This window comes from Dreissena polymorpha, chromosome 8 (genome assembly GCF_020536995.1).
Source record: "Dreissena polymorpha isolate Duluth1 chromosome 8, UMN_Dpol_1.0, whole genome shotgun sequence".
Taxonomy (NCBI): Eukaryota; Metazoa; Mollusca; class Bivalvia; order Myida; family Dreissenidae; genus Dreissena; species Dreissena polymorpha.
The window spans coordinates 93,826,116-93,839,605 of NC_068362.1; the positions used below are offsets into that span (position 1 = coordinate 93,826,116).

Genomic DNA, 13,490 nt, shown 5'->3' on the forward strand with positions numbered 1-13,490 from the left:
GCTGTAGAAGCATGTGAGGCATATCCTGTGCCCAAGCTATCATGTAAGCTGTAGTCCTTTTGTGTTACAGGTGTGGGTCCGTTGTGCTCAGGTGTTATAAGAGGGCTGCAGATGTGGCAGGTCAGGTGTGAGCCATAATCTCTGTCCATGCATTGTGGGTGTGAACTGTGTTCTGTTATATTACAGGTGTGTATAGTTGGCAGACAGGTGTTCACTGTGAGAGGGCTGCAGTAGAGGCAGGTGTGAAACAAATTCTGTATCCATGCTATGGGGGCTGCAGGTGTTAGCTGTAGTTCTGTTATTTTAGAGGCGTCAATTGTGGTAACTGGTATATTATCTTACGGTACTCTATTTTACTATAGTTATTTTATATTACAGGGACTACATGTGTGAACTAAAGTTCTGTTATATGTTACAGTTGTGAACCAGAGCAAGCTGTAGTTTTGATATATTAAAGGTTTGGGTTGGTGGCAGGCAGGTGGTTCCTGCAGGGTAAGGGCTGCAGTAGAAGCAGGTGAGATTAATGTACAGTAGTTCTGGTATATTATAGGTGAAAACTGTTCTGTTATATGACAGGTGTGAACTGTTCTTTTATATTACAGATGTGAACTGTAGTTGGGTTATATTACAGGTGTGAACGGTAGTTCTGCTATACTACAGGTGTGAACTATTCTGTAATATTGCAGGTGAGAACTATAGTTTTCATATAGTACAGGTGTGAACTGTTCTGTTATATTATGGGTGAGAACTGTAGTTATGTTATATTTCAAGTGGCATGCAGGCGTTCCCTGCAGTGATAGGGGCTGCAGTAAAGGCAAATTTTAGGCATGTTATGTACCAGCTCAATGTGTTGCTACAAGTGTGAATTATAGATTTGTTTTATATTACAGGAGTGAACTGTAGGTTTGACATATTACAGGTGTGGGTCAGTGGCATGCTGGTGTTATGTGTAGTGAGAGGACTGCAGTTGAGGCAGGTGTGAGCCATGTACTGCGACCATGCTGTGTGGGACTACAGGGTCGGTGTGAACTCCTCTCATACAAACACTGCCTGTTCTTGGGTGGTATCTTCCATCAACAGGGACCAGATCACTGTATGCAGGTAGGCTGGGTTCAATACCAGTATTCAGTGCCATACAATAAGTCTCTTTTTTTTTTAATGTGCTTAATGCATGTGAGTGAAGTGTCGCCTCAGATTAGCATGTGCAGTCCACACAGGCTAATCAGGGATGACACTTTTTGCTTTTATGGCATTTTTTGTTTGTTTGAAGGAGGTCTCTTCTAAACAAAATTCCAGTCTTGGTGAAAAGTGTCGTCCCTGATTAATCTGGGATGGCACTTTACGCTCACTTATCCCACAATTTGGTACAGTTTTTCTTTATTGATTAAAAAATTAATGTGCCGTGAATAATAATAAGTGTGCAGTGTCTAAAAAACAACCAATGTCAGGTTAACCCCTTACTTTTTCGACATGCATTTTAACTTGCTTCTAGTCCCTTGAACAATCAAATTTAATATGAAGACTTTTCTTAATAAAATAGTTTTAAAGGCTTCAATTCAAAACCCTATGATACTGATGAGCAGCAAACAGCATCAAACCTGAACATGCTGCATGTTATTTGCAGGCTGATCTGGTTTTATGCTGGTTGCATATAGACATTTACACCTTGCTTCTGAGCGGGGAAGGGTAAAGCAGACTCAGCACTATTTCAGGTAAACTGCCTGTCAGAGACGTGCCAGTTCATGGGTATGCAGGGCTCCAAGGAGCAGCCCTGGCTGCCAGAGGCACCCAACCAGTGGTGGAGACTGCTCCTCTCACTCTGTCTGCATCAGGTACTTGGTAGAGCCTCGTTCTGACAAAACTGGGCTTAATGTATGTGCGTAAAGTGTTGTCCCAGATCAGCCTGTGTAGTCTGAACAGGCTTATAAGGGACGACACTTTCCACTTCAGTTGTAATTTTCGTTTTTCTTCTGTGCAAAAATCCATTTTAGGCAGATAGTGTCGTCCCTGATTAGCTTTACACCCAACCATTATCGAATGTGGTGGAGACTATCCTTATCACTTTCCCTTCATCAAATACATGACCTGTGGTTAGGCATTCTGTGACAGGTCATATGAACTGCGTTCTGGGAAAACTGGGCTTAATGCATGTGTGTAAAGTGTCTTTCCAGATTAGCCTGTGCAGTCCACACAGACTTATCAGGGACGACACTTTCCATTTTTATTGAATGTGGTGAAGTCTGCCCATCCCACTATGCCTGCATCAGTTTCATGTTCAAAATTTGTTTGACCTCTACCTGACGCCAGTGGTGCTTTGCACCTCTATCCTGAGCAGCTTAACTCAAATTGGAGTTAGTCTGAGGATAATGTAGATGCATCAAATCATCGCAATTTGAAACCAGAAAGAACAGCAAGTCCGAGGATAACAGAGATGCATGAACCTCTACCTGATGCCAGCGTTCAGCCTTCTTAGTGATGTGGACCTTTACCTGATGCCAGTGGTCCTTTGGACCTCTATCCTGCTTGTGTTCTCTTCTTTTCTTTGTGTGTTGTGCTGAGCATGATTTGGTGGTAACACGTTTAAATTATAGTGTAATTTCAACAGTCAAGTTGAGTACTTATTGCTAATTGGCTTTACAACTTCGAGATTATCACGAGAACAATTGAGTATCATTGCAGTAGACGTTTATAGTCATTGAGACCAAGAATCCAAATGGTATACCACTCTCCTTCTTTCCTAACCTATCACATACAGAATATCAGTAGTAATCCTTCAACTCTCTTTGTTGTTATCCCCCGCCATAGGCGGAGGGATATTGTTTTGGGGTTGTCCGTCCGTCTTTCCTTCCGTTGGGAGCCATATCTTGGAAGTGCTTTGGCGGATTTCATTGAAACTTGGTATGAGAATATATATGGATAACAGGATGATGCACACCAAATGGCATTGTACACCATCCGTTAATAACGGAGTTATGGCCCTTTTTACTTTGAAAAATTGCTTTTTTTGTGTGTCCGGAGCCATATCTTGGAAGTGCTATGGCAGATTTCATTGAAACTTGGCATGAGTATAAATATATATATATATATATATATATATATATAAGAAGATGTCATGCCAAATGGCATTATACACCATCTGTTAATAACGGAGTTATGGCCTTTTGTATCTTAAAAAATGCTTTTTTTAGTCCTTTGTATCTTAAACAATTCTTTTTTTAGTGTCAAATATAACACTTTTGTGTCCCGAAGCATATTGGCGGGGGATATCAATTCAGCGAATTTGCTTGTTTCAATAATGCTTTCTCTTTCAAAAAGCTGGGTTATTACTGACATTTTGTCCCCTTTCTGACTTTCAGGATTCACTTAATTGGTTCTTGCAACTGATAGCATCTCTGCTTGAGTTCTCTTTTGTTATTTGTGATTGATGTTCCCTAATATACCGGTAATTTGTATTATTTTAGATGTAACTGTTTGTACTTTGGGGACCATCTTTATTTCAAGCCATTAGCTTTAAGCAAACAATGACAGCTTATGTTTCATAATATATTCCCATAATAACCAACCATCCTAAATCTAATTGTCACTTTTTATGCCCCTGGTAGGGTGGCATATAGCATTTGAACCGTGTCCGTATGTCAGAAAACTTTAACATGATCCATTACTTTTGCAATATTGAAGATAGCAACTTGATATTTGGCATGCATGTGTATCTCATGGAGCGGCACTTTTTGAGTGGTGAAAAGTCAAGGTCATCCTTCAAGGTCAAAGGTTAACAAAAACAAATCCAAGGGAAGTTAAACAAGCTTTAATTTCTATAATAATTAATTTCTATTTATCATTTTGCAGGTTCAGATCATTTTAACAAGGGAAGTAGTATTTTTTAAAGGGATATAATCAAAAACAAAAATAAATAAATCAAAGCGGCGCAGTAAGGGGTATTGTGTTTCTGACAAACACATCTTGTACATGTATATTCATATATTGATATTCTTGATTGTTCTTGATTGCTAAATAAATCTAAAGCTCTTCATTATGGTTTAAACACCTGGAGGAAATTTGGTATTTAAGTACATGCAAGGTCAAGTAGCAGCAAAAGAAATGTAGCTGTTAAAATAAATTGTGACAACTGCTGTGTTTGTTTCCTCTACAATGTACCACTCACACCGCACGCTTCCTATTAGCGGTATGCTTCACAATCAAAATGTGGCATAACAACTGAATGAATGATTCAATCCAGTATTGATATATCAGCAAGTGTGTGCAGTTTGGCGATTTGTTTTGCATTCAGTTAAAAATTTAATAGAAACTCTATATCGAATTAATATCTAACTACAATATTTCATATATGGTACATTTATTTGAAATGTGTTCAATGCATGCATATATTGTAATTTTAAGAACAAAAGGATCGGGACGTTGATACTTTTCAACGAGTAAAATAGTCCATAAGTTTTAACTGCATTTGACCCCTTTAACCGAGAGTGAAAGACAAACAGCTGTGAGCATGAAGTAGCAGTGTATAGTGTATAGTTTTATAGGCATGTAAAGCAAACGTTTATATTACACCTAGAGTTGCCTTCTATAATATCATTAAGCTGTAGGGTAAATATTTAATCTGTCTTGTGTGTGTGGTGGCATGCTGCTGAATGATTCCATACACAGCACTTTCCTTCCCAATATACTAGTAAATTATTCCTACAATGGTGTGATATTCCTCTATTCCAGGGCATCATACATGTGTTGGTGGTGGCTGTGTCCCAGTGGTTCATGATTGGTCAGATAGAGCGTACTGCGGGCTGGTTGCGGGTGGCCATTATCTACATCTTGGCGGGAACGGGAGCCCTCTTGGTAGGTATCTCGTACTTCAAGTTGATTTTGCGTCCACATAGTGACTTTATATTTCGCCAAAGATACCAAGTACTAGTTCTACCCAGGAAACTTCCCAATTAACCTTTGGCTTTTGATGCAATTAAGCTCAAATAATTAGTTTTAAATTAATATAGATCACTATCGTATTTGGTTTGATTTCAGAGTTGTAAAAAATATGTTAAAAACACACTCCCTAACAAAATAAGCGCTCAATTACTTACTGTGTAGTCACCCTATATTTCACATTTTCAAAGTCGTCCCTATCTTGACTCGATTTGTTTCAAAATAAAATGCAAACACCAAGCTGAATCTTTGATTGGTCACATGCAATCGTGCCTGTATTTCAAGTTTATCACACACCTTACAAGACTGTAACTGACATGTGACGTAGTCTCACTCCTAAACCTTTTATAAAGTCTTTGATTATGAAGAACAACAAATTACATCAGATAATTCATTCGTACTAGATAATATAGCATGTGGCGAATAGTGTATTATTTAATTACCTTACCAGTACGTTACCGCTATTCGCTTGCTAACTGAAATACAGCCGACAGATAATTATTCGAATAGTCCGGCCTTAAATGACAGTTCTTGTTTAATATTCCATATGTGATGGCAAATGCACTTATTAACGCTTTTTCCGGAGTTTGCCTTTTCTACATATTTTTAGCTCACCTGAGCACAACTTGCTCCTGGTGAGCGTTTGGGATGACTTTTTGTCCGTCGTCCGTTGTCAACATTTTGCCTTGCTAACACTCTAGAGGCCACATTTTTTTCTCTGTCTGTTTGTTGGTTTGTTTGTTTGCATCAAACTTTAACATTGCCATAACTTTTGCAATATTGAAGATAGCAACGTCATATTTGGCATGCATGTGTATCTCATGGAGCTGCACATTTTGAATGGTGAGAGGTCAAGGTCATCCTTCAAGGTCAAATATATGGGGGGGCATAGTGTTTCACAAAAACATCTTGTTAGCTCACCTGTCACGAAGTGACACGGTGAGCTTATGTGATCGTGTGATGTCCGGCGTGCGTGCATGCGTGTGTCCATCCATTATTTGTTTGTGTGGACAGTAGAGGTCACAGTTTTCATCCAATCTATATGAAATTTTCTCATAATGTTTATCTTGATGAAATCTGGGTTGGGATTGTATTTGGGTCATCTGGGGTTAAAAAATAGGTCAAATAATAGAAAAACCTTGTGTAGACAAAAGTGGTCAGAGTTTTCATCCAATCTTTATGAAATTGGGATTGTATTTGGTCATCTGGGGTCAGAAACTAGGTCACTAGGTCAAATCATAGAAATACCTTGTGTAGACAATAGAGGTCACAGTTTTCATCAGATCTTAATGAAATATGGTCAGAATGTTTGTCTTGTTAAAATCTGGGTTGGGATCGAATTTGGGTCATCTAGGGTCAAAAACTAGTTCACTAGGTGAAATTTAAAAAAAAAACTTGTGTAGAGAATAGAGTTCACAGTTTCCATCAGATTGTATTTGGGTCATCTGGGGACAGAAACTAGGTCAAATCATAGAAAAACCTTGTGTAGACTATAGAGGTCATAGTTTTCATCTGATCTTAATGAAATATGGTCAGAATGTTTATCTTGATAATATCTGATTTTGGATCGTATATGGGTACACATCTCTCCTTTTCACAGGCAGCCCATGGACTTAATTTTGATAAACGACATCCGGCCATTTCTGTCTTTGACCCATTTATTTATTGCAAATAACATTTAATCATTTTAACGTAGAACAAATTCCATTTAAACTTCCTAAAAAACAAACCAAACATATCAAAACATGTCTATATAACAACTTTTTTTAATTTACTTTCCTAACCTTGTGGTAAAAATATGCTTCAGTGACCCAATGATAAAAAAATAGATAACTATCTTCAATATTGTTTATTAGTCTCTGATAGAAATGTTTATCTGTTCTAGACATGCATTGTTTTCTCGTCTATTGATTTTAATTTATATATATGAAGTTAATAAAAACATTGAATTTCAGATGCATACTTTTATTTACTGACCCAATACATGGTATTTATTGACCACTACTATCAAGATTACTACAAAAATATATGTGGCTATTCCAGCCAATATCCTGACATTTAATTGATTCACATTTACACTAAACAGCACACTTGTTTGCAAATGTCCGTCCATCTGTGTATATTATTACACCATTAGTTGTCTTTTAACATTAACTGACCAAGCTTGACTAGCTATCACATCTCCTGGTGTTATCTGTCTTTCGTTTAAATTGCACACGAAACAACTGGGGTCAAAACACAGTCAAGAGGTCATATCTGTTTTTGCTCTAGAATGTTGATTTGAGTATAGCCATACAATAGATATGATGTGATCAGGTTTTATTTGCATATGAGCCATCTTGAATCAAAATGTACATAATATAAACAGCTTGTAGGAGCTCCTGTTCATGTATTATACCATTTTTCCTAAGAAGAGCGATCTAGGGCCATCTTGTTTTTTTAACTATGGTCCTGAAATTTGGCCCATTTGTACCTATGATATAGCTCGCCATAGTCTGATAGAATTTAAGTTAATGTTAAGGGTAGTCAGGTGAGCGATTCATGGCCATCATGGCCCTCTTGTTTTAATGGATGGACTTGTGTATTAAAAATTGTTAATTTAAAAAACGAACTTTAGATAAATTAATTAGAAAATTGATGAAAAATAAAGCGAACCTAAATTGGCAAATACTTTGATATGAATTGATGATATGAATTGCGCAACATGTTGTTAAATTACGCCGCAGTCATTTTGTTCTATGTTCTAGTTATATGAGACCATTTCTTATTTATTCTGTTGATACAGCTCTAATTGATGTGTACATTCTTCGTTTGTTTCGATTCATAATTGTAGCTATTATAAAAGATTTCCAGTAGGGAAACTGAGTTGCTTTGATGTTATGGATGAGATGTCAGATTAGCAAGGGTAAGCTTGTAAGAATTGAATTGCAGGTTTTTGTGTCCCTGGTGCTTAACAAAATGGAGCTAAATGAAAATTTTAAAGTGTCCCTTGATAGCTAAAATGTCTGCTGTATATGCTTCAAATAATGGTAATTGTTTCTGGCCTAACGAAACAAACGAAACCATTCCCTAAAGTGCCTGGTCATTGTTTAGTCTATAGTATGTATGTTTTTAGGAAATACATTTAATAATTTATACATGTACACAAATCTTTACTAAAAATATGGCATTCCTTCAATAATGGAAAAGCAATAACTGGTAGTTCCACATATATTAGTACTAAAGTCACTGAATAATTCCACATATATTTCAGGCGTCAGCAACCTTCACCCCGTTTGTATGCAGTGTAGGCGGAGTAGGTGCAATCTGCGGCATGCTGGCTGTAGTTTTGGTGGAACTGCTGCAGTTTTGGTCTATTGTTAAGAAACCGCTAAGAGAACTTGCAAAACTTTCAGCAGCCATTTTGTTCCTTTTGTTTTTAGGAACGTTCCCGTATCTCGACGTGATTGGTATGATCTCTGGATTTGTTATTGGTGCACTTAGTGGTGTTATTGTTTTGCCGTATATTACCTTTAGGAAATGGCAAACGCATGCAAGAGTTGTATTAGTGATAGTTTCATTTGTTCTGCTATGTGCAATGTTTTTCCTGCTAGGATATATGTTTGTCAGAGTTCAGAGTTTTGAGAACTGTGCAGGGTGCAAGTTTATCAATTGTATTCCATACACTGAAACCATGTGTGACCCTGAGAGATGGCAACAGTAACATATTTTGCTTCACTCTTGGAAAACTGCGCTTTATGCATGTGTATTAAGTGTATTCCCAGATTAGCCTGTGCAGTTTACACATGCAAATCAGGTGCGAAACTTTCCAATTTAAAGATGTTTTTGTTATTAGAATGTCTCTTGGCAAAAATCCAGGACTGCGTAGGCTAATCCGGGACTACACTTTACGCACATGCATTAAACCCTGTTTTCCCGGAACGAGGCTCAATCGAACCAACATACCATGATTACAATTTCGGCATTTAAGGTGTCTGACACTTATTTATACTATAATTCATTATGCATTTACATTTGTTACATAGCTGGGTAAATTGCAAACTAATTTATTTCAATTAAAGTTTCCATTTACATTTGTTTTTAATATCTGCAGTAATAATAATATACAGAGAACCGTGTTCTATCTCATGCAATTACATGTTTATGTTATAAAATGACATGTATTACAAATTATATAATTTTGAACATGTTTAAGAATTAAATATTAAGTTTTTTTTCATTTGCTAACTTTTTGATAGCTCACCAGAGCACAATGTGCTCATGGGGAGCTTTTGTGATCGCCTTTTATTCATCGTGGGTTCTGCGTTGTGCGACGTCCATATTTTCCTGGTTAACACTCTAGAGGCCACATTTATTGTCTTCATCTTAATGACACTTGGTCAGAAGATTTGTCACAATTTTATCTTGGACAGCTTCGAAAATGGTTCCGGTTGGTTGAAAAACATGGCCACAAGGGGGCGGAGCATTTTCATTACATGGCTATAGTAAAACCTGTTCACACTCTAGAGGCCACATGTATTGTCCTATCTTCATGAAACTTGGTAAGAAAATTTGTCCTAATGCTATCTGTGACGAGTTTGAATATTGTTCCAGTTAGTTGAAAAGCATGGCCACCACTGTCTGAATAAAAGAAATGCTCTTGAAAAAAAAATCATATTGGGGGGGAGGGGGTTGTCTGCATTGAAATCAGTTGTATCTGCCTGAAAACTAACCTTCTGATACAAAGTAGTTGCACACTCTACTCTAGTGCAGAAAACATGTGGGATATTAAGCTAGTCTATTTTTCCAAGATTATGTATCAGTCGAGTGGCTTTATTATCATACCATATAATAGCGAAAACCATGATGCTCATACATAGTATTGGAAAAATAAACTAGCATAATACCGGTATTCATTTTGTTATTTAAACCCATATACCTCGATTTTCTACAAAATTGTACCATGTTTATAATTATGTCAATATACTAAATTGGTTTGTGTAATGACAGCATTATGTGGTGACAAGTAGTCCGTATAATGATTTAACAGCCAGTAGCGTAATTCACATTTTAATTTTATTCGTCAGCTAAATGACATTGTAGAAGGTAACTCGAGGTGTGATATAAACTTGTTTTAAATGCCTACCTTCCTTTATACGGTTACTTCATGTGCATAGCAGACTAGTTTTTCACCTTTCAGTTAAAGGTTAAATGCAGTTAAGACGTGCAGACGATATAACTTGTTAAAATGTATCATCATTCTCATTCATTTTTTCTTTAATTTCAATACACAGTGTATAGTGTATACATACATTGAATGAATACATTTCAAATCAATGTATAACATATAAGAATACTAGCCGCAAGTTTTTAATCAAATGCAGCGTTTCTAGGACTTTAAATAGTATCGCCAAACTGCACGTGCTTTCCGGCTGACAGCGTTACTGGATTGCATCACTCATTCAGTTCAAGGATGCTAGTGTCTGTGCATTTTAAAACACTGTTGTATTAAAATATGACGTATGTGTGCATAATTATTATCAAGTTTGAATATAAGTGTTTGAATATATGGCTTGAATGAAACCGGTGAGATTGCACTGTATTTTCCTTCAATAATGTAGAATGTACTCGAATAACGCGATGCTTTAAATCAAGTGTTGTTGAAAAATGTACGGATGAGAACAGTATCAGTTGCCTAAAATGGTGCTAAAAGTTACAATGGTGGTGCACTGCTCTTTAACTTTTCGATGGAAATGACTTAAAATTTAAAGGGTAATTTATTACACCCCCACAAACAAAGTTTAGGGGGGTATATAGGAGTGAGCTTGTCGGTCTGTCTGTCGGTCGGTCCGTATTAAGTGTGCGCTCTCTTATATTCAAGTTGTTTTCATCCGATCTTCACCAAACTTGGTCAGATGTTTTATCTAGATGATGTCTAGGTCAAGTTCGAATATGGATCATGCCTGGTCAAAAGCTAGGTCACGGGGTCACTTAGTGCGTTTTAAACATTGATAGCATGGTGTCTGCTGTTTTTTGTGAAGACAACATGCAAAATATTCTGTGTCAATGCGGCATGTGGGGGTATTTGTCATATCTGTGACAAAGCTCTAGTTTGATTAATAGTTCACCAAATAATGTCTATCCACAAAATTGCCTGTTAACATCAACTGTTTAAATATGGGCTGTCAGTTGTAGTGGCAGCCATTGTGTGAATATGTTTTTTGTCACTGTGACCTTGACCTTTGACCTAGTGACCTAAAAATAAATAGAGGACATCTGCCAGACATGATCAATGTACCTATGACGTTTCATGATCCTAGGCCTAATTATTCTTGAGTTATCGTCTGGAAACCATTTTACTGTTTTGAGTCACTGTGACCTTGACCTTTGACCTAGTGACCTCAAAATCAATAGGGGTCATCTGCCAGTCATGATCAATATTCCTATTAAGTTTCATCATTCTAGGCGTAAGCATTCTTGAGTAATCATCCGGAAACCATTTTACTGTTTTGAGTCACTTTGACCTAGTGACCTGAAAATCAATAGGGGTCATCTGACAGTCATGATCAATGTACCTATGAAGTTTCATGATCCTAGGCCTAAGCGTTCTTGAGTTATCATCCGGAAACCATCTGATGGACTGACAGACCGACCGACCGACCGACATGTGCAAAACAATATACCCCCTCTTCTTCGAAGGGGGGCATAATAATGTAAAAGGGAGAGGGTGATGGAAACATGCATCTTATATGCCGCTTGCAGATTTTCAACTCTTCATGGCAGCAAATAACCTCAGACAAAAATAAACATAGCGATTTGTATCTATATAAACACTTTAGTAAGAAGAGCATTAGTCAGTACATGCCAGTAAGTAAAAAGTACAAGAAGACTTGTTCATGACTGACATGGAAATATGGGCGGGAAAAAAATGCTATATCATGCTCGACTTACACATTTTGTAAATTGAAAATGGAAGCCATCTTTGTGTCTGGTCTGTTGCTTAGGTGAAACAATATTTAAGTTTCAACAAAACATTCATTCAACCTGAGTGTGTAACATTTCAAATGCATTGAAAAAGAAATTGAATCGAGCCATAAAGTGATATTGTGTCTTGTTACTTTGCTTTAGCATCGAATGGTTTACTATTTCGCGTGGCGTAACCATGAAAGCTCATCAATAACTTTGATATTACTACGCAATGTGCAGCGCAGTTTATTTAATCAGTTTTGGCTTTTACTTTTAACAATTAAATGCTAATATTTTGAATATCAATTATTTTCCATAACTATTCTTTATTTTTACAAATATTGTATATTTATCAGGAAGCCTCGTCCTGTAACTTTTCTTCAACTCGTTGGATAGATTCAAGTACGCAATGACACTAACATGTTATTATCTATTGCTCCTTTCACGAAACCGTAAAGTTGACATTCTATCTGCCCGTCTGTCCATCTGACCGGTGCTCAAACCTTCCTGTCTCAGTCATACCTTGCCATATAATGATGGAATTTTGACATATCTGGGCACAAGTGGTCACCATCATAAGTCGATGTGTAGAGCTTAACTCCTGTCCCCCATCCTCACATTTTAAGGTCACACTAAGGTCAAGGTAAATTTAGTCCTTTACAATGCTTGAAATTTCCTGCTTCAGCCATATGTTTGCTATATATTGATGGATTTTTTTAAAGGACAAAATGCATGTCGCGTGTAACACTTGACTCGTAACCTGTAAGGGCAAAAATTCAGAAGTCTAATTTGTCCATATATCAGTTTTTCTAGACTGTTACTTTGTCATTTATCATGATGTATTAAAATTAATTACAATTTATTTTTAGTTCAAATTTTGGGCCGTTATAGGGACCCAACCCCAATCGCAAAATATATAGTTTTCCCAAAATGGGGCTTAAACATTCCCAATCAAAATTACAATAAATGATTCGTTAGTAGAAAAGTTCCCATTATTATTTTTTAAACTACACCCTTTTTTCTCAATCCAAACGGACCCAGCCAGTCCCCAAATGTGGCATAACCACAAATGACCACCACGAGGGGACAGCATCTCGTGTATTTAACATTTCTCCTTATCTCAAATGTTAAGGCCCCCCTTGGTGGTCAAAGGTCAAATTTAGCTATAAAACAACTTGAAATTAATGCAATATTGTCTTTCCTCATCCAATTTATAAATATGGTACCACAAATGACAATCATGGTGAGAGTTAGCGTTGTTTGTAACATTGTCTCATTACCTCAAACGGTACAGTCATACTTGGAGGTCAAAAGAAAAAATTTGCCTAAGGCCCTAAACTGCTTGTGTTTTACTTAAGTGAAGTTACGAGACAAAGTGGATTAAACAGACATATTTGCAATATGGAAACATGTATTTTTTCTGTCATCTTATATTTAACTGATTTTTTTAAGGATTTTGTAATATTAATAAATTACACTTTTTGGTGAACAACTTATTCAGCATATGTGACCCAGGAACATGTATGAGAAGATGAATATATACAGCATATGTAGACGACTAGTTTTTCATATCAATAAAAGTCAACATTCGATTGAAAACTCTGATCATAACA

General features: G+C 36.8%; 1 protein-coding gene across 4 annotated transcripts in view; it reads left to right on the forward strand.

Annotated features, from left to right (window-relative positions):
* The window catches only part of LOC127842880 (uncharacterized), a 70,378-nt gene extending 61,235 nt beyond the window's left edge, over positions 1–9,143 (forward strand). For 3 of the 4 annotated variants that reach the window (XM_052372637.1, XM_052372639.1, XM_052372638.1), the window contains 4 exons: positions 920–1,101; positions 1,713–1,832; positions 4,726–4,848; positions 8,186–9,143. In XM_052372637.1, the coding sequence (XP_052228597.1) occupies positions 920–1,101; positions 1,713–1,832; positions 4,726–4,848; positions 8,186–8,635 (875 nt within the window). In that variant the 3' untranslated portion in view covers positions 8,636–9,143. The remainder of the gene's footprint in view (positions 1–919; positions 1,102–1,712; positions 1,833–4,725; positions 4,849–8,185) is intronic. The other variant, XM_052372640.1, reaches the window with a different exon arrangement.
* The last annotated feature ends 4,347 nt before the right edge of the window (positions 9,144–13,490 follow it).